Genomic DNA, 20,492 nt, shown 5'->3' with positions numbered 1-20,492 from the left:
TTTTTTTGGTTCGCCGTCTTAGTGGGGCGAAATACAGACCGCTGTGTGGGGTACTGTAGTGAGTTCTCCACCGCTCAGTGGGGTGTTGAGAAGTTCCGCGGGGTCCAGATTGTGCTGGACAGTAGGCCTATTTTGTGTTGTTGTCATTGTCGTCGTCGTTGTTGTTGTTGTTGTGTGCGCGGAGCAGAACATGTGGTCTGTGACACCGACTGTTGTTGTTATCACGGGTTTCTAAGCAACCAAGAGTGAGTCGGAGGGAGACAGACGTTTGTGCTGGACTTTGCTCCTGGCAGCACAAAGTATTTATGTAAAAAAAAGAGAGAGCGACGGCTCCACAGCTGCGCGGGTTCACGCGAGCGCGGTCACGCGGACCTGAGCCGTGCGGTTAATCGCAGGCTTATAAATGGAAGAGATTCAAATGTTAGAAGTTTTCAGAAAACACACCAGCCTTGGAGAGCTGTGGAGAAGGCCAGCCCACATCAGCAGCACTTGAGATATGCTCTGGTGAATGGCTTTCCCCCCACCCCTTGCTGACACAATGTTTATTCTTTAGCTTGCCCTGATCGACAGCAGCCTGTGTGCCAGACCATAGATTTAATTGAGGTGGATAGTTGTAAAGTAATCTACATTAAGCTTGTGGTTGCTTAAATTCAGTACAATGACATGTGAGGTGAAGTGATATAGATAAATATTTAAACTCATGAAGTGCATAGAGGCACTTGACCTGTGTGAAAGACTGTCGTCTTGTTATGAGCCATTGTTGAGATATGGAGCACACCTGTGAAAACCACTAATATGCTCAACCCTGTATGAAACATCTAAAAATACATGATGGAGAAGCTGTGTTGAATATGTAAGTGTAAGACTTTGCCACTGTGGGCAGAGCAACTACTGTGTGATGTCGCGTTGCAGTTTTGTTTTTGTTTTTTGAGCTGATGAGCAAGCTACACATTATCAGATCAAGAGCTGTCTGAGAACTACTCAAAGAGAGGGAAACAGAGAGTGTGCAGTGTTTCCATGAGCAGTTTTTCTGCACCTTGACTCGTGTGTGTGTGTGTAGCATCAGCATCATGTTTTTGTTTATTTGTTTTGTTGGATTAAAAATAATTAAATAAACTGGTGATCATGCTTATGGATCACCATGGCACATATCTCCAGCCATATGGTTTATTTATGCAGATGAAAAAGTGAGTGTGAATGTGTCTGACGTCACAGTGTTTTTGTGCACTGTGCAAAAGTGATTGCCTCTGATTGTGAGTGAGAGCGGTGATTTTGCAGACCACCAGCTATTGTGAAGAAAAAAAAAAAAAGAGTGAAAAAGAGACAAATTACTACATTGTAGACGAAGAGAAATAATCATAGGAAAAAGGTTTTGTGTTGATCAGCCGAAAAACAACTACAATGTCATTTTCTGCTTTTAAGAAAGGATTGTTCACACAAACACAGACAGAGAGAGAGAGAGAGAGAGATGTGTGTTGATTAAGCAGTGATGATAATAATGAACATGTCTTAGTTTGTCACTTTCAGGTGAAAAGCAGACCTGAATCAATTTTCCACATGCAGCGGTCGGAAGAAAGTTATAGTTTAACATCATTGGAAACATGCAGGCCAAGTTTCTGGCTGACTTATTTACAGCACCATGTGTCTCTCAACCTCACAAGCAAGCTCACTCCTCCCTGAAGATAAGGAATGCAGCTCCAAAGCAATAACATGATAAAGAGACAGCAGCAAGTCCTGAGCACAAAAAGTCCCAGCAAAGCAGCAGCAATGTGGATAAACAGCAGCAGAAGAAGAAAGCAAACCCATCTTCCTGTCTGATTGGTTGAATTTCACGGAGGGGCGAGCAAGATGGCAGCGTGAAGAGGAGTTTTTGTTTGAGTTCTCAGCACGAGACACTTATTTGACGTCTTTCTGGCCTTCGGGACTTTTTTGGAGATCAGCGCGCTAAACTTGCTGGATCTGAGGCCAGGGTCTGCGGCGGCAGCATGTTGAAATGCTCAAAAAGGACTGAGTGACTCGGGCAAGCCACATGCGGCTAGCGACATGAAAGAAATGGACCCTTCATGATGCGTTCAACGTGCCAGCGCTGTGGTGGGAAAGGCTCCATCATAAACACGCCCTGCGCCCTGCGCCGAGGTTCAGGCCAAGAAGAAGAAGACGATGACTTCCAAGCCCAAGAAGGTCGGCCTCAGCGTGGGCGAGCTGATTGTGAAAGCCGTGGCCGCTCTCAAGAAGGCTCTGGCTGCCGGAGGCTACGATGTGGACAAGAACAAGGCCCGTGTCAAGACCGCCATCAAGAGCCTGGTGGCGAAGGGCACTCTGGTGCAGACCAAGGGCACCGGGGCCTCCGGATCCTTCAAGATGAACAAGGCTACTGAGAGCAAAGCCAAGAAGCCCGCCGCGGCCAAAGCCAAGAAACCGGCAGCAGCTGCTAAGAAGTCACCCAAGAAGGCAGCAGCAGCACTTCAGCTACTAGACAGGACAAAGCTGAAGGAGAACTGCCGGGACTGTTGAAGTAGGAGAGGACAAAAGAGTGAGAGGACAACTGAGTGAGAAGACTAGGTAAGAACACATAGGAATTATTTAATGTGGGAAATCAAAATTTGGGTTAGCAAACCTGGGGAAAAGAAAACTGACTGCTTAAGTTGGAAAATTGAGACGGAGTCTGAAACATTGCGAAAATAGAAACATATACAAAATCACACACACACAAGCAGAACATGCATTAACCCTACTAACAATTCCAAACACAAAATGACTCATGAAGACTCATAGCACATTAGTTAAGAAATGATTAAATAATAGCAGAGAAGTGTGTAGGAAAGGCAGCTTTAAGAACATGCTCTGCTGGATATGCAGCTCCACAGACATGCATTAGACCTGCCTAATAACACAAACACATGTAATGAAAATTAGCTTGTTATCTTTCATCAGTGTTAAAATAGTGTCAATTTAGCAGACACTTGTTATCAAATGCTGAATTTATCCTAAAGAAAAAAATTGACTCTACAAGTTGCAGGACAACAATTTAACTTTTGTGGAAAAAAAAAAAAAAAAAATCCTGGTTTGACCAACCAGTGATCAGACAATAAATTTAGTCGTTAATATAGTAAATTGGGAGAAGCTTCCTGCTTGATTAATGCAGCATAAGTGATTTACTGTATGAGGGGAATTGTCTTTTGTGATACTATTTTGAACATGCTTTTCTGTCGTCCTGTCAACTTAGTGAGTTAATAGCTGATATGCAAATTAGTTGATCGTTCTTAGATTAATGAAAGGTGACTGAATTCTAGTATGAGTGAATGAGATGTGTTGGAGTTGTTGTGTGTTGAGTGGAAACTCTAAAACACTGAGTTTCCTGCTTTGATGTGCGAGTGAATTCTGTATCTAGATACACAACTCTGAATACGTCAGAACAAACGTCTTTTGTGAAGTGCATGACAGCATGTCACATGTTTTATGATGAAGGGAAAAAAGGAAAACTGAATAAAATAGATCTGTGGCCTAAATGAGTGAAGAACACAGACCTGGTAATTAAACTCATAGCTAATAAGACATTAGGATTATGTTGTGTGTTGTGCAGCTGATGGTTGGTTTGGAGTGAATCTAGCTGATGATTTTTCTTTTGTTGTGAAGTTGAGCCTGCCGATTAGTATGATGGTATGATAAACCATGCTAATGGTATGATTTACCCTCCTGAGATGAGGAGCTTGTGTCATGACTTAACAAGGCCTTTTTATTTTGATACTTTCACAGTGCACTGAGAGTTTGGTTTGATAATCTCTGTTATTTTTCATTTTTCATTTTTGAACAAGCACTGATTTTTGCTTGTGAATTTCTTTTCTTTGAGCAGATCTGCAAGTCGGGAATTAAAAGCGTTACACGTCGTCAAGAAAATTGTTGCAAGTGAGTTTCTCCACATTTAAAATGGGTTCAGGAGAAAGCCACTTATTTGGGACAATTAGGAAATGAGAGTCCCCCCCAAAAAGGATTCAACGAGGAAATCCAGTCTAAATTATTTTTCTTTTTGAAATAACGTCGTTTTGCTGAGCGTGGAAACGAATGCGATGATAATTTCCACAATTAGCAAAAGAAGGAACCACTGAGTGAATGAGTAAGAATTTTAAAATATCTGACTGACTGACTGAACATGATTGTGTGAAGCTAACCCCCACCTGACAAAGGTGCAGATGAACCCATGTGTTTCCTTTTACAGGAGCAGAAAGATGACAGCAACACTCGAGGTTGCATGATGATTTAACCTTTTAAATGCCATTTTCTGTGTCTGTGCATTTATCAGGTGTGTTATTCATAGGCTTGAGTTGCTCACAGAGATATCTGTGACAAAGTATGCATACGCCTGCGCGAGCGCTAATATTTGCATTTTCTTTTCTTACAGCATGCCAGTTCTTCATGTGAATTGATGATGCGATTTATACCAGGACAACTGGTTGATGTTTTTTCCTACTACAGGATTTCTGGGTTTATGTGTGAGGACAACTGTGTTTACAGGTTATGAGTGGTGATGCTGTTGCATTGTGTTGATGGGAAAATGTGAAGGTTACTTTGATAATGTGAATAACCTGTGTGAAATTTCCTGTGTTGAGAACTGGTGTTACTTCTTTCCACAGCTAGGGTTGACTTTATGGTGTTTTTATGGCACCTCTGGAACCTGTTGACCTGTGTCTGACCTCTGTCTGACTACAGTCAATGTGTGTTGCTAATGTTAATTTCTTTGAGAATGCTGTGGAAGATTCAGCTGAACCGGACAAGTGACATGAGTAAAACAAATAAGAGATACAGTGTTTCTGGGATAGTTTGATATGGGCTCATTAGCTGGCCACTTTTGAGCCCATAGTAATATATGAGCGGAGTGACTTTGCTTAAGAGCAGTCACCGATTACATTAATGTTGCCTGAGTACATGGGATGATCCATGTCTGAGGCGACTTATGAAAATAATTGTAGTTTACTGATTTGAGAAAACCTGCACATGACACTTGTCTTGCTGATGTTGAATGCTTCTTGTCCTTATGATACAATTGTTTACAGGTATGAAGTTTGATTTTACTTCCAGATTTTGTTTTCCAGGCCATGATGGTGTGTATGCAGGCTCCTGGGAGAGCCAGGTGTTAAGCAAACTTAATATGCACACTAACATTTTCATTGCAGGATTATAGGTCCAGGGTGGTGCTGCTCCAGGGGAGGAGATGCCCTGATGTTGCCTGGGATATGATCTAGCTAATCTTTTTCTTTAAGACTGGAATCCAGGTTTGGTGAGTTGACGCATGGGTGTGTCCATGCGTCAAGAGGTGGAGTGCAAGGATTAACATTAAACAATGTTTACTATTATTGTTGCAGTGATTTGTGTGATTAGCCGTTTTATTTACAAATATTAAACCTATGCAAGTGGTGCACCCATGTTCAGATGAGGCTTTGATGGCCTATAAGTGAAGTTCACTGAACTAAAGAATGTGGTTTGATGATTGTTGACATGCTCTCCAAATAGAAGTTTTTCTTCTTAGCAAGGAAATACAGGTGCAGCAGTAATCTCCTGAGAAATCTTCAGAGGCCCAGTGAGAAGCGTGAACCATTCCAGGCATAGCTGACAGCCAGGCAGTGGTTGAGGTCAAAGATCAAGCTGATTGGGGCCCATCATGAAATCAGACCTTGGAGCCACAGCAAGGACCATGAAACTGCCTGCAAAATAGAGGAGAGGATCGTCCACAAGATGGGAGAGAGGCTTCAGGAGGATCAGAGATCATCTTCAGCACAGCAGACATCACACAGAGAGCTGTGCTACTAAGCTTCCAGGAAATCAAGAGGAGACTTCCCACAGCAAGATTTTAAATAAAATGAAAGATTCAATATTGACGCTGAGGAAGACAACTAAGGTGTACGACGTGCTCTGCCTTAAACCTTCAGCAGCGTTGGAACATGAAAACTCGTAGGATGAGGGGAGCGTGCCAAGCTCCATCGACAGCGTAGAAGGAGTTCGAGGATGACATCATGATTCTGTGAAAGCACAGGAACCAGAAGCTATGGTGGTGATAACAGCAGTTTCCTATGAACATCACCTAACGCTGTGCCACTGTACTGTGCATACGATGACACTCTGAAGGCTGCTGGGATCATAACAGCAGTAAGATGACGGAACCCAGCACCCTTTCCACAGAGAGCTTTTTCTGCAGAGCGTGGACAATTAAGGAGTCATAAATATCCCCCTCACAAGACGAAGGTCTGTAGTCAGGTGATGGGGGCTGGTAAGAGGCCATAAAACTAGAGTGCTGAGAGGTCTGCATCTTGGAAATAGCTGAGACCCATGTTGACGAACAACAAAACCAACTAGTATGTTTGAATGTCTATTCTACATACATTTGGACTCTGGTCCTATGGACAGTGATGGAAACAACTGGAAGAGACATTCATGACGCCCTGCAGAGCTTAAACCACTCTGCAGAAAGACATGTGATGTGCACACCCGGAGGAAGCATTACCAAGCTGAGATGTTTTTGAAAATGTTACTTTTTTAGTTTCACTATTAAATTAACAATTTCTTTGGTTGCTCGTAAGATGCAGTTTGCCATGAGATGAGCTCAATGAATGGGGTAACTGCTAATACATTTATTAAACTGTGTACCTTTCAGTAATTTAGGGTGATTTGACATATGCTGAGTATAAAAAGGTTTGCATTGAAACTGTCAGACATGACGTATTCATACCTGGGAACTTTTCAGGCATAAAGGTCAAAAAGGGGGGAAATGTTAGATTTGTATTGTTGATTGTCATTTATGCTTAGAAATATTTACTTATATATGCTTAGAGTTTTGTAATTAGTTGTAGATTGGTAGAGGTTTTGATCCTTGATAGTCTGCAAACTTTGTGTGTATTAGACAGCACTTTGGGAGCATGAGAGGTCATACCGTGTCTTATTGTTTTATGGTAGGATTAACGTAGCTACGTCTGTTCTAGTCTAGGTGCTCTTTGTTTAGATGAACTGCAGGACTTCCTCACCGTGTTATCTAGGATGAACCATCTAGGGTGAGGGGGAGGCTACCCTCTTCCTGACCAAGGATGTTTGACCCTTTGATCAGCAGTCCCCACACACACACACACACACACACACACACACACACACACACACACACAGTATTCTTTGTTCACATGTATACCTATGTAAGATGTTATATGTTAATGACCCTATGCATATTCATGTAACCACAATAAAAGGAGTGCTGTGAGGAAACCTGGCTGAGAGTCTGACAGTGGTCAAGTGGTGGAACGACGCTTGGCTCCAGCCAGGTCTCCCTCATGCATGAGTAACCAGAGAACGTTGGTGCCTTGAGTCTTGCTTTTGCTGCGTAGCAGATTGTCCTTAACGTTCCAGCGAATAGGTTTATGTTATAAACCTATCATAGTGCACTCTATGTAATATTTTGTATTGAATTAATTGAAGACTGGGATTTCTAATTAGATGAAAGGTTTTTAAGCAAATCTGAGACCAGAAATTTAGGTCTAAGTTAACTGATAAATCCGCTTCCCATTTTGCAATAGGAAGTGATATTGATTCATCTGTTTTGGAAAGCATTCTGTATATTTTGGATAGTAATTTGGGGGTTTTAAGAGTAAGAAATTGAACCACACTTGGTGGTGTTTGTAGTTCAACTTGACCTGGTTTAAATTTCTTTTTTACTATGGATTTAATTTGTTGATATTCTAAAAATCTTTTCTTGTTGATTCCATATTGTGTAACTAGTCCATCAAATGAGATAAATTCTGTTCCTTCTAGTATATGTTCTAAATATTTGATTCCTTTACCACTCCAATCTGAAAAGTTTATCATATTACTGTTTTGTAATATGTCAGGGTTGTTCCAGATAGGTGTACGTTTGCATGGGATTAATGAAGACGCCGTCAATTTTAGAAACTCCCACCATGCTGTCAGAGAAGAGTTGATGCTGATGCTTTTAAAGCATTCATGTCGTTGGATGTTTGAGCTGATAAATGGTAGGTCTGAGATCTCTAGATTATTGCAAAGTGCTTGTTCTACATCTAGCCAAGGTTCATCTAAGAGGGTGTGTTTTAGCCATCCTGAGATAAACTGAAGCCTGTTGGCTAAGAAGTAGTGCTGAAAGTTAGGCAGTTCTAGTCCTCCTTTATCCTTGGTCTTTTGTAGTGTTTTTAAGCTTATACGTGGGGGTTTATTTTTCCAAAGGAATTTGGACATACATGAATCTAGAGATCTGAACCAATCTTGTGGCGGTTTAGTTGGGATCATTGAGAATAAATAATTTATTTTTGGTAAGACCATCATTTTTATAGCGGCAACCCTTCCCATGAGTGATATGGGTAGACATTTCCATCTAGCCAGATCATCTTCTACCTTCTTTAAAAGTGGGATATGGTTTAATTTAGTTATATCTGCAAGCTTGGGAGAAATATTAATACCTAAATATTTTATATTTCCCGATTGCAGTGGTGTAGAAGAGGAATTATGGAGGGAGCAATTAATCGGTAGAACTGTAGATTTTGACCAGTTAATTGAGTAATCTGATATTCTTGCAAAAGAGTTTATCAATTCAATCACCCCAGAGATATTGGTTTGTGAATTTTGGAGAAAGAGTAACACATCATCCGCATAAAGGCTGATTTTATGTTCCACGTTCTTGCATTTTATGCCCTTAATTACTGAATTCTGTCTAATTGCTGCTGCTAGTGGTTCAATAAAAATTGCAAATAGTGAAGGGGAGAGTGGGCATCCCTGCCTGGTGCCCCTCAAGAGACAGAAGCTGGAGGATGTCTGGTCATTTGTTCTGACACAAGCTGTTGGGGAATTATATAATATTTTTAACCAGTTTATGAAAGAGGATCCAAAACCAAATTTGTGTAAAGTTGCAAATAGAAATTTCCAGTTAACTCTGTCAAATGCTTTTTCTGCGTCTAAAGAGAATATTGTAGTTTCTAGGTTTTTACTGTATGAGTAGTCTATCAAATTAAGTAATATACGTGTATTTGTTGATGAGTGCCTACCTTTTATGAAACCAGTTTGGTCAGGATGAATTAAGAGGGGGGTTATTTTCTCCAGTCTCTTTGAGAGAGCTTTGCAGATTATTTTAAGGTCTACATTTATAAGGGATATTGGACGATAGCTTGAGGGATATACAGGGTCTTTGCCTGGTTTTAGCAGGAGATTAATGTTTGCAGAATTCATATTTGATGGAAGTCTGCCCTTTTCTTTGATTTCCAACAACGTTCTGTAGAAAACTGGTGCTAGAATCGATCAGAATTCTTTGTAGAATTCTGCAGGAAAGCCGTCTGGACCTGGAGCCTGCATGGATTTTTTTTTCACATTCTGTCTCTCACAGTTGAAGTGTACCTCTGGTGCAAATTACTGACCTCTGTCATCATTTTAAGTGGGGGAACTTGCACAATCGGTGGCTGACTAAATACTTTTTTGCCCCACTGTATCACATATGCAGGACACCTTAAACTCGTTTTTTAATTAAGCAGCAAGGCAGAACAAAGTCGGGGCTGTATCAAGACACGCGGAATAAACCCCAATTCAACCAGACCCAGAACTGATCCAGAATTAAAACAGGATGTAGTGCTGTTTTAATTCCAGTTCAAAATCAGGACTACTGAGGATTTAACCAGGACAGAACCAGAATCAGAACTAGATGATAGTAGCACTAAAAATCATCATAGACCTGCACTACACTTATTTTTTTTTATTCTACCAAAGTACAATATTTAGATTGAGAAAAGTTTATATAATTATTCAGCCTTGTTGTGCAAACAAGCCTGCATAACTTAGTAAATATAGAATTTGAAAAATAGCAAACCTAAAAAGAATCACTAGGTACGAGATACATGAGTACCTGTGATACGGTGATACTTTTGGCAAACGACCATTTGACTAACATGTGTGTCTCACCTGCTCTTGTTCCATCTCTGTTCTGTCCTCATTCTCCATCTCCCTCTCTGCTCCTCTCTCTCTCTCTCCCTCTCTGTTCCTCTCTCTCCCTCTTTGTGCTGACAATCATCAAATATACAATTGAAACCAGATATTTATGTACTCTTCAGATAAAAACACTTTTTTAATTGTAACATCAAATCAGACTAAATATTTATTTTTTAGATTGATAAATATAAAAAACATATTTGTTAACTTTAAGAGTAAAGAGAGAAACTATCTGTATTTCTTAATTGCAAATGGCACCAAATTGTATTCAAACTGAGCCACACTTATGGAGCTCCACAATTGTTTTCCTGGTGTTTTGGTTGACATCTCTTAATTTTCCCATTTCAAAGAAACAGGCTCTGTGTTTTGCCTTATATGCATCCACAGCTGTGCCACCAATTTACTCACATGGACTCTACTAACCTATCAGAAGCTTCTTCAGCTCAAAATGGAATCGTCTGGAGTTTTCTTATTAATTAACAATAAACTTAGTGTACATGTACTCCTAAATTTGATGAAAGTGATAAAACAATAGACAGCTCTTTCTCTCTTTAACTAATTCGAAAGATATTTCAATATTTATTTATCCAAAACAGAACAAGTTTACTCTAAATTGATGTTCTACAGTAAAAAAATTCTCTTGTGTTTTCCCTAAAGTGTATGTAAATATCTAGTTTAAACTGTGAATATCCTGCTGTGTATTGAAATTCCTCTTGTTTTGCATAGAAATATGCTGAACAACATACAAACCATAATATATAAAATACTACCAGAGTTTTTTCTTTGAAAGAAGCTCCTTATGTCCATTCTTGTATATTAGTGTATTACTGAAACCGATTTATTTAGCCTGGAGGGAAACAACTGAAAATATGAAATAAACACACATGTAAGCTAAGACTCTCTAAAGAAACAGCATTGTTGTTGTTCGGCTTTTCATTTCGCCATTTGTTGATTCACTTGAAGAGCAAGTAACGTAATATGGGTCAAGCGATCAGTTTGATATCAATCTTTCGTGATACACCGTCATATTTACATTATTTGAACAGTACAAATGATTTGCTTTGGTATCTGGTCAAACTTCCATTCTCCTCTGTCTGCCTGGCTCCGTTTCTCCAACAGCGCACTCGCAAGCAGCAGCTGCCCCGCCCCCTCGCTCAGTCGCTTAGTGCCTGAGCTCGGATCATACCAATATTAGGGGGGATTTACGCACAGTCGTAAATTCCCACAGTGTGCACTATGTGCTTCGAATATTGTGTGTAGTTTTTGTTTTATACAGTTGTCAGCCAGGCATCTAACTATGAAAAAATTACACTCCAAAAGACGCCAGGCTTCTGAAAAAACAACCCGGGCTTAAGCCCAGTAAGCCACCCCCCCGCTCTGCCACTGCATTAGCTAAGGCTGCACTTTTTGCAGCGAAACTATTTCTGTATCAGTAATATGTTTTCCTTTTGTCTTTTAATAATCTCGTGGAACTGCACATGATTATTTGTAGCTACACTAAAAAAAAGGGATTGGCCAGCTCTTGGATTTACGTAAGCACCTTGCGTGTATTTAACACAATTGCCTCATGGTTTAAAGTTAAGTGTAACTATATAGTGTAAAAACTACATAATATGCAGAGCGGATAGATAAGAATTGTTCATATCATGTTTGAGTGAAGTAAGTCAATGATATAGCAATGTTAATTCTCGCGACACTGCACGGGATTTCAGTCTTGCACGCTTTGGATCGTGGTTTCAGGAAGGCATCCATCTCAGTCAAGTCGAACAGCTGCCTCTACGTTTTTTTGGTATACCGAAAAAAGTAAATTGGGTAGTTGTTGGATGCAGGGTTTCAGGATTGGGCAGTAAGAGGTGTTAAGAAAGTGGGTGATCTGTTTTGTGATGGAGTAATGGTCTCATTTGAGGATTTAGTCTCAAAATTTCAAATCCCCCAAAAACACTTTTTTAAGTATTTACAAATTAGAAGCTTTATTTCATCTATGCAAAATAAATCCCTTAATTTTCCCCAGTTAAGTAAGCTAGAGGAGTTTATGGTGAAAAAAGGTGGTAATAAAGGCTTAATTTCAACATTTTATAATTGGATTGTTTCTGCCTCTTCAGAAACATCAGTTTCTAAGTTGGAAGCTTGGAGAAAGGACCTAAATATTAATATTTCTGAGGAGACATGGAAGTTAATTTGCTTAAAAGCACAAAAACAATCGATTAACAGTAACTTAAAATTACTACAATACAATTGGATCATGCAAACATATGTAACACCGGTGAAACTGAATAAATATAATAATAGAATACCAGATACATGTTTTAAATGTGGAGAAGCCCGTGGAACATTTTTTCATTGTATATGGGAATGTAGAATTGTTTGTGCCTTTTGGCAGGAGGTGATGAACAAAATAAACCAAATTTTAAATAAAAAGATCACTTTGGATGTAGAAATGATGCTACTACAAGTGTATCCTAAAAATATTAAATTAACAACCTATCAAATTAAGTTTATGGATTATTGTACATTACAGGCAAAACGTATGATTGCAATAAATTGGAAAACATCAGTTCCTCCTGCTATTGGCGCTTGGATAAACTCCTTGACACAGTGTATGGAAATGGAAAGGATTACGTACTTTCTGAAAAATAAGTTAATATATTTTGATGAAATTTGGAAGCCATTTAAAATTTTTTTAAAAGTAGTAAATATAGAACAACTTATGTAGGAGAGTGGAGTAGGAGGAAATTGTTTAGCATGTGCATGCTATTTTTTATTGTTTATTCCTATTGATTATATTTTCTTATTTCTTTTTTTTTTTTTTTTTTTCTTGAATTATGTATAAATGCCACATATGGTACAATTGTATATATATTTCATGTGAGCTTGTTCTTTTTTTTCTTTGTTCGGAAGAGAGCAGAGTGGGAGGTGAGGGTGGGGGAAAAGGGTTTCTATTACAACAGCATATTATTGGAAACTACCTTTGTATGTTGTTGGAAAAGTAATAAAAATATTAAAAAAAAAAATTGGGTAGTTGTTACATTAAAAAAGTCTACCTTGTAATTTGAACACAAAATTTTCATGTTTCTATCTTGAACGTAATTAAATCATGTAGGATCTGTACGAAATTCAACAACTTAATTTGTTCTTATTGAGATGACCTGATACAATCTAGTAAGAGTGGTTAGTTGCTGGACTAATGAAATTAACAAGATCACATGAGATTTCAAACTGCAGGAAAATCACTAGAGTTATAAGAGGCAGACAACTACACACACACAACGTATATGCTATTGCTATTTATTGTGGTTTAACCTGTCAAGGACAAAAACGTACAGAAAATTCTGCATTAAGCCTTGATATTGTAGCTTTCCCACTCAAAAAAATGAAACGTTGACTTTAATTAAAATTATTTTGTCAACAGGTTCCACGAAATTGCGTTGTGTTAGTTTAAAGCAAAAATCTTTAAGTCATCTAATTTTAAAAAACTACTTAGGATTAACAAGAGATATTTAAGACTAAATCAAGTTATGGTGTATGAACATAAATTATGTATTTACAGGTTAGATAGCTTAGATTAGTTACTTAAACACATTTCTTATTTGTGGCAGTAAAATGTTAAATTTAAGTTAGATTAATTCAAATATTATATTTTCAGCCACCTTATGCTTTACTAATTAGTTTTACATAAATCTATTTTGTCAACAGGTTCCACACAAATGAATTAAGTACATCCAACTTATCTTTTTTAAATTCCTTTATTGCCAACACATTCAGTGAGCATTTGTGTAAATCCAGTCCGAAACAAAACACAACAGCTTATTAGGGTTAGTAACTAACAGTATGTAGACAGAAGCAACATCAAGACTTTAAATTAAATGTCTGTATCTGCCAGAAATAGAAGAAAAAACATTGAAGACCACATAACACATTGATAAGATGACACTTGAGTTATGCACATGTGATGTCTGTGGAGTTCTTTTTCTTTAAAAGTGTCTGAAATGAATAGCAAAGTTGCTATTTGCAATGATTGCTTAGGGTCAGTCCAGTAACACAACTTTAACAATGCAAAGGGAAGTGCCCACTTTTAATTACAATTAAAAAAAATTATGTAATAATTTTGATAAAAATATAGTCCATTGATATTAGCAATTAAACAAAATTATATCAACATCCCAAATAAAACTTTAATAAAACATGCCAACATATGGTCTAACAACAAAACAGCTTTCAGTTTTTTTGCAACAGCACAGCAGTAACCATTTAACACTTGCCACTGTCAACATTTCTTTTACCAGTGTATCGGCAAAGAACTTGAGTTGCAAACATTTTGACATGGAAACAACTGTTCATTTTTAAAAGTCCGCAAAATATACATTAATCCTGCATTCCTAAATTACTCTTATTCTTAGTATGTATTGCAATTACCTTTACAATGCACACAATGTAGCCCAAACACAATATGAACATACTTCCACCTCATAACGATATGCCTTGAACGTTAATATACACACCACCCTTCAACATTTCTGGTGCAGTATCATCCCTCAATTAAATCTCGATACTTTTGATTATCTCTTACTGCCAGTTCCCAGATCAGGATCAACATTGCAAATGACCAATCAGAATGTTGTGACGTCATACTTTTTCGACTTTGGAAAAAAACGCAGTAAAACAAAAAACTGTACTTAAGCTGCGAGAAACCACCTCTGTCCGCCGATCAATGGACCCTGACCCTAACCCTAACCCTTTAAGCAGAACTGATATTGTCCTTGCAACATTGGAATTTCATAAATGCACGAATGGCTTGGCGTGCCAAAGAATAATGTCACAAGAATGTGATTGGTCGCTTGCAATGTTGATCCTGGAACAACATTTACTATGGCTGTCCCAATTCAGGGTCTGCAGCCTTAAAGTACGCAGCCTTAACGGTCCACAAGGGCCGCGTACTCAAAGACCGCTAAGGCCGGAAGTGAGAGCCTTGTGAAATGGGACGGTCTAGCCTCCATCGCGCTGCCCAGGTTGCCTAGCAGCCATGACACTAACAGCTGGAAACCTTTCATACAGCTTTGTTTGACAGAAATGAAGGAGAAAATCTTTTGTTCATTTGTTTGTTTGTTTCTACATAGCTTTGATTTGATAAGTATCTGAGGCTGAGACCACAGGACTGTGAAATCATGATTATTGGGCTTCACTTCTGTACTGAACAGTCATTTAAGATTAGCTAGTAAATAACAATTAGCTAGCCGCATTTCAAGCAGCCCTTGAATTGGGACAGCCTTCGTCGCGTCGCTGTGACGTAATTGGCCTTAAAATGCGGCCTTTAAGGCTGCAGACCCTGAATTGGGATACAGCCTATGTTGTTCCAGGAACAACACCAACACGATAATATCAGATCATCCCAAGAGGCACAGTCAAACACTCATGCGCTGTCCATGGTCCTGAAATGATCACAGTTTCACAGGGGTGTAATAACAGCACTTTGATTTGGACCCATATAAATAAAACCGAACTGAACTAAATACTTTTTTCACATGTTTTTAAAGCTAACATAACATAACATAAATTAATTGATCAGACTGATGTCCATACAGGGGCTCATTATTTTTAGGACAGTCCGTGATGTCATCCCTCTGCTCTGCTCTCTCTGTTTTGCAGCCATTTCTCTTTGTGATTGTCATGCTGGCTCCATGTTTGTTCTTCATCTTTGAGTAGATGATGCTTTTTCCACACAGCAATAACTGTGACCATAGCAAGCACCCTTTTTTGACGTTTAATATCTGTGTAATTAGCAGTGAACTGCAAGTTGCAGATGTTAGAAAATCAGTTTGCGCCCTTGATTTAAACAGTGTTGGGGTTCATTATTTTTTTCAAAGTAATGTATTACACTCTACACATTACTTTTCTTAAAAGTAATGCAACACATTATTATTTAATTACTCACTGGAGAGTGTAATTTGTTACAATACTCATTACGTTACATTCTCATTACTCTATAATTAAAAAATATAAACCTGTAGGCTATAGTCCCACATAGAACACTGTCCTAATGAGGACACATATTTTTCCCTGAGTCTACATGTGAATGCCAACAACACAAAGTAACTTTTAAAGTGTTACACCAGATTTTTAAGTTCCGCCCAACATAAATATTCTCCAGCATATTTTTTGCACCTTTAGAAAGGAACTTGAAATGCATATGCAAGAAGGTCACTCGCAAAAATCTCTACACATAGTCCTCTCTCTGCGCGCTCTTGGTAAATACAGAGAGTGTTATTATTATGCCAAAACCTAGTTTGTGCTGATGCAGCCCATTATCAGAGACGGAGGTTTGGGCAGAAAAATGAAAAGATGAGATGAAAATGACTGACATTCTTCTACCACGGCCTTGTGGAAAATCTCAGATCAGTGCCCCTCAGAAGCATATTGAATTCAGAATCTGCATCCTGGAGGACTCTCAGATTGATATGCTCTCCGACAAGGTTAACAGCTTGTTATTTAATCACAGAAACATTAAAAGAATTAATCTATGTTAAAAAGTCTGAAGATTTCATACTCTCCCAATCTGAACTCCAACTGATTCCTCCCTCAGGAATATTCTGATATTTTACAGTGACGGTGTCTGCTGTAAAATAAGAAGGCATAGGATACATTATCACTGATATGCAAATTACACCCAACTTTATCTGTCTATGAAGCCAGATAATACACACCAGTAAGTTAAACTGCAGGAATGTCTTAAAGACATTTAGACCTGGATGGCTGCTAACTGAACTTAAATTCAGATAGAACTGAGGTTATTGTACTCGACCCTGAAAATCTTAGAAATATGGTATCTAACCATGATGAACTCATGATGAACTCTTCCCTTCCAGTGACTAAGTATCCAGTGCAGTACCTGAAGTGTCCTCATGGCCTACAGGAAGCTGAGTTCCTGGACTTGCTGAGGTCCGCATTTTTTCATGTGTGACTTTTATTACTATTAATGAAGGCTACTCGCCACCGAGCTAACATTGTTAGCTGGCGTTAGCTACGGTTAGTTCATAGACTGCAGACTGTTTGGCCGTTTCTAAATACAGGGAGTGCAGAATTATTAGGCAAATCAGCACGTCACTTGGCCACCAGTTTGGCCATATTTCAGAGCTGCAACATCACTGGAGTGCCCAAAAGCACAAGGTGTGCAATACTCAGAGACATGGCCAAGGTAAGAAAGGCTGAAAGACGACCACCACTGAACAAGACACACAAGCTGAAACGTCAAGACTGGGCCAAGAAATATCTCAAGACTGGTTTTTCTAAGGTTTTATGGACTGATGAAATGAGAGTGAGTCTTGATGGGCCAGATGGATGGGCCCGTGGCTGGATTGGTAAAGGGCAGAGAGCTCCAGTCCGACTCAGACGCCAGCAAGGTGGAGGTGGAGTACTGGTTTGGGCTGGTATCATCAAAGATGAGCTTGTAGGGGCCTTTTCGGGTTGAGGATGGAGTCAAGCTCAACTCCCAGTCCTACTGCCAGTTTCTGGAAGACACCTTCTTCAAGCAGTGATACAGGAAGAAGTCTGCATCCTTCAAGAAAAACATGATTTTCATGCAGGACAATGCTCCATCACACGCGTCCAAGTACTCCACAGCGTGGCTGGCAAGAAAGGTGATGGGTTTAGATTTTATTATTGTCATTTGTATTAGGAAATATTTAACCATATATGCTTAGAGGTGTATAATCATTGTGTAGTGATAGGATGTGTGATCTTTAGCAGGCTGCAAAGGCTGGGAGCATGGGAGAGGTCATACCTTGTTTTATTGTTTTACAGTAGCATTACATTAACGTAGCTACGTCTGTTCTAGTCTAAGTGCCTTTTGTTTAGATGAACTGTTAGATTTTCCAGACCAGCAGGTTAAGGGAAGTTGTTTATGGGGTCACACTCTGACCCCACACACACACACACACACACACACACACACACACACACACACACACACACACACACACACACACACACACACACACACACACACACACACACACACACAGTATTCTTTGTTCACATGTATACCTATGTAAGATGTTATATGTTAATGACCCTATGCATATTCATGTAACCACAATAAAAGGAGTGCTATGGGGAACCTGGCTGAGAGTCTGACAGAGGTCAAGTGGTGGAACGACACTTGGCTCCAGGCAGGTTTCCCTCATGCATGAGTAACACGAAGAACTTTGGTGCCTTGTGTCTTGCCTTTTGCTGTGTAGCAAGTTGTCCTTAACGTTCCAGCGAATAGGTTTATGCTACAAACCTATCAAAAGGGTATAAAAAGAATAAAAACTAATGACATGGCCTCCTTGTTCACCTGATCTGAACCCCATTGAGAACCTGTGGTCCATCATCAAATGTGAGATTTAAAGGAGGGAAAACAGTACACCTCTCTGAACAGTGTCTGGGAGGCTGTGGTTGCTGCTGCACGCAATGTTGATGGTGAACAGATCAAAACACTGACAGAATCCATGGATGGCAGGCTTTTGAGTGTCCTTGCAAAGAAAGGTGGCTATATTGGTCACTGATTTGTTTTTGTTTCGTTTTTGAATGTCAGAAATGTATATTTGTGAATGTGGAGATGTTATATTGGTGTCACTGGTAAAAATAAACAATTGAAATGGGTATATATTTGTTTTTTGTTAAGTTGCCTAATAATTATGCACAGTAATAGTCACCTGCACACACAGATATCCCCCTAAAATAGCTAAAACTAAAAACAAACTAAAAACTACTTCCAAAAACATTCAGCTTTGATATTAATGAGTTTTTTGGGTTCATTGAGAACATGGTTGTTGTTCAATAATAAAATGATTCCTCAAAAATACAACTTGCCTAATAATTCTGCACTCCCTGTATGTTAAAGATCAGTTTTTGTCATTCATTCATTTTGCGTATAATGTGAGTTTGTGTCATCCTAAAGTATTTCTGTTTTCTCTTCCTGTATCTCTGCCACTCTCTACAGAAGCAAACTATTGAAAAGGGGAGAGAGTGTGTCCTCAGGGCACTACCTCTTTACCTGAATGAAGACCCAAGACAAACAAATTACCCTTGCTATCTTCACCATCGAAAGAGCTGATGCGAACACTCCCCCAGCCGATGTGGGTATAACCATCTAGGGTGTTAGGGTCAGGGTCTGTTGATCGGCGGACAGAGGCGGTTTCTCGCAGCTTAAGTACAGTTTTTTGTTTTACGGCGGTTTTTCCCAAAGTCGCAAAAGTATGACGTCACAACATTCTGATTGGTCACTTGCAATGTTGATCCTGGAACAACATTTACTATGATGATCTGGGAACAACACCAACACGACCATATCAGATCATGCCTCTTCCCTCCATCACAGACACTTGTATCACCTGCTCTATCCACAAGCCACCAGAATTGTGGAGGACCCCACACAACCCTCACACACACTCTTCACCCTGCAGCCCAATGGCAAGAGGTACTGCAGCATTCGGGCCTCAATGCCAGACTGTGAAACAGTTTCTTCCCCCAGGCCATCAGACTCCTGAACACTCAGTGACTGGACTGGCGCACACACACACACACACACACACACACACACACACACACACACACACACGCAGAGCTACATACACGTCACTACCAAACACTTATCTGCAGTATCACACACACACTAACACACACATGCAGACCATCAGACACCAAGTTACTTTTTGCACAACACTCAGTATTTTGCCTATTTCCATTACACTGTTTTGTGTGTGTATCGTCCTGTGCTGTCCAGTGTTGCACTGTCTTGTCTTGTTTCTTTGCAATTTTTGCACGTTGGACTTTATGTAGTCCTGTGTTGACTGTCTGTTATATGTCATATGTAGCACCAGGGTCTCAGAGGAATGTTGTCTCATTTCCGTACATGGTTGAAAGGACAATAAAAGCCGCTTGACTTGAAAAAAGAACCAGACATGTCTGACAGAAATTTCTCTCAGTTCTGTGTGACTGGTGGTGCTGCTGGATTTAGTTCAGTAAGAAAAACAAAACACTTGCACATTTCATGAGTGTGTGTGTCACATACCATCAGAGTGCATGCAGTTGATGTTGTGTAGCTTTACCACTAAAAGCAGTCACATGTTGGATCACAGCCCACGAGATCACGCACGATCTGATATCGTTGTGTTGGTGTTGTTCCCAGATCAACATAGTATTCTGATTGGTCACTTGCAATGTTGATCTTGGAACAACATTTACTATGTTGATCTGGAACAACATGAACACGACGATATCAGATCGTGCGAGGGAAGAGAGGCAAGGTTTGATCCCTCGAAGTGATTTATAGGAGTTTTTTTTAATATAAGAACACTGCAGAACGCAGAATCAAAACACTGTTGTACAATTTAGAGTCCTACTTATTCCCACTACTTGACATCAATATTTTATTCTACTTTCAGCTTGTGCTTGTAAGAATGGATAGATTGCCAGGTCTTCCACATTGCTGCAGACATAACAGAGTCAGTGCTCTGCTCCCTCACTCGCATACACAACCCCCTTTATTTTATTTG

The 20,492-nt window shown here is 39.4% G+C and overlaps 2 protein-coding genes across 2 annotated transcripts in view; both read left to right on the top strand.

Annotated features, from left to right (window-relative positions):
- The window catches only part of LOC113019455 (deleted in malignant brain tumors 1 protein-like), a 616,212-nt gene that overhangs the window by 229,145 nt on the left and 366,575 nt on the right, over positions 1–20,492 (top strand). The window lies entirely within an intron of this gene.
- Positions 1,754–2,730, top strand: LOC113019490 (histone H1-like). Its single transcript, XM_026163250.1, has one exon. It carries the CDS (start codon positions 2,161–2,163, stop codon positions 2,512–2,514), a length of 354 nt encoding a protein of 117 aa, XP_026019035.1. The 5' UTR covers positions 1,754–2,160; the 3' UTR covers positions 2,515–2,730.

The sequence above is a fragment of the Astatotilapia calliptera genome, chromosome 3 (genome assembly GCF_900246225.1).
Source record: "Astatotilapia calliptera chromosome 3, fAstCal1.2, whole genome shotgun sequence".
Classification (NCBI taxonomy): domain Eukaryota; kingdom Metazoa; phylum Chordata; class Actinopteri; order Cichliformes; family Cichlidae; genus Astatotilapia; species Astatotilapia calliptera.
The sequence above is the reverse complement of the archived record's forward strand: the minus strand, read 5'-3'. Positions and strand labels throughout refer to the sequence as shown.

What these genes read in the sequence shown, in the direction of transcription:
- LOC113019490 (XM_026163250.1), top strand. Translation starts at nt 2,161, where the DNA reads ATGACTTCCAAGCCCAAGAAGGTCGGCCTCAGCGTGGGCGAGCTGATT.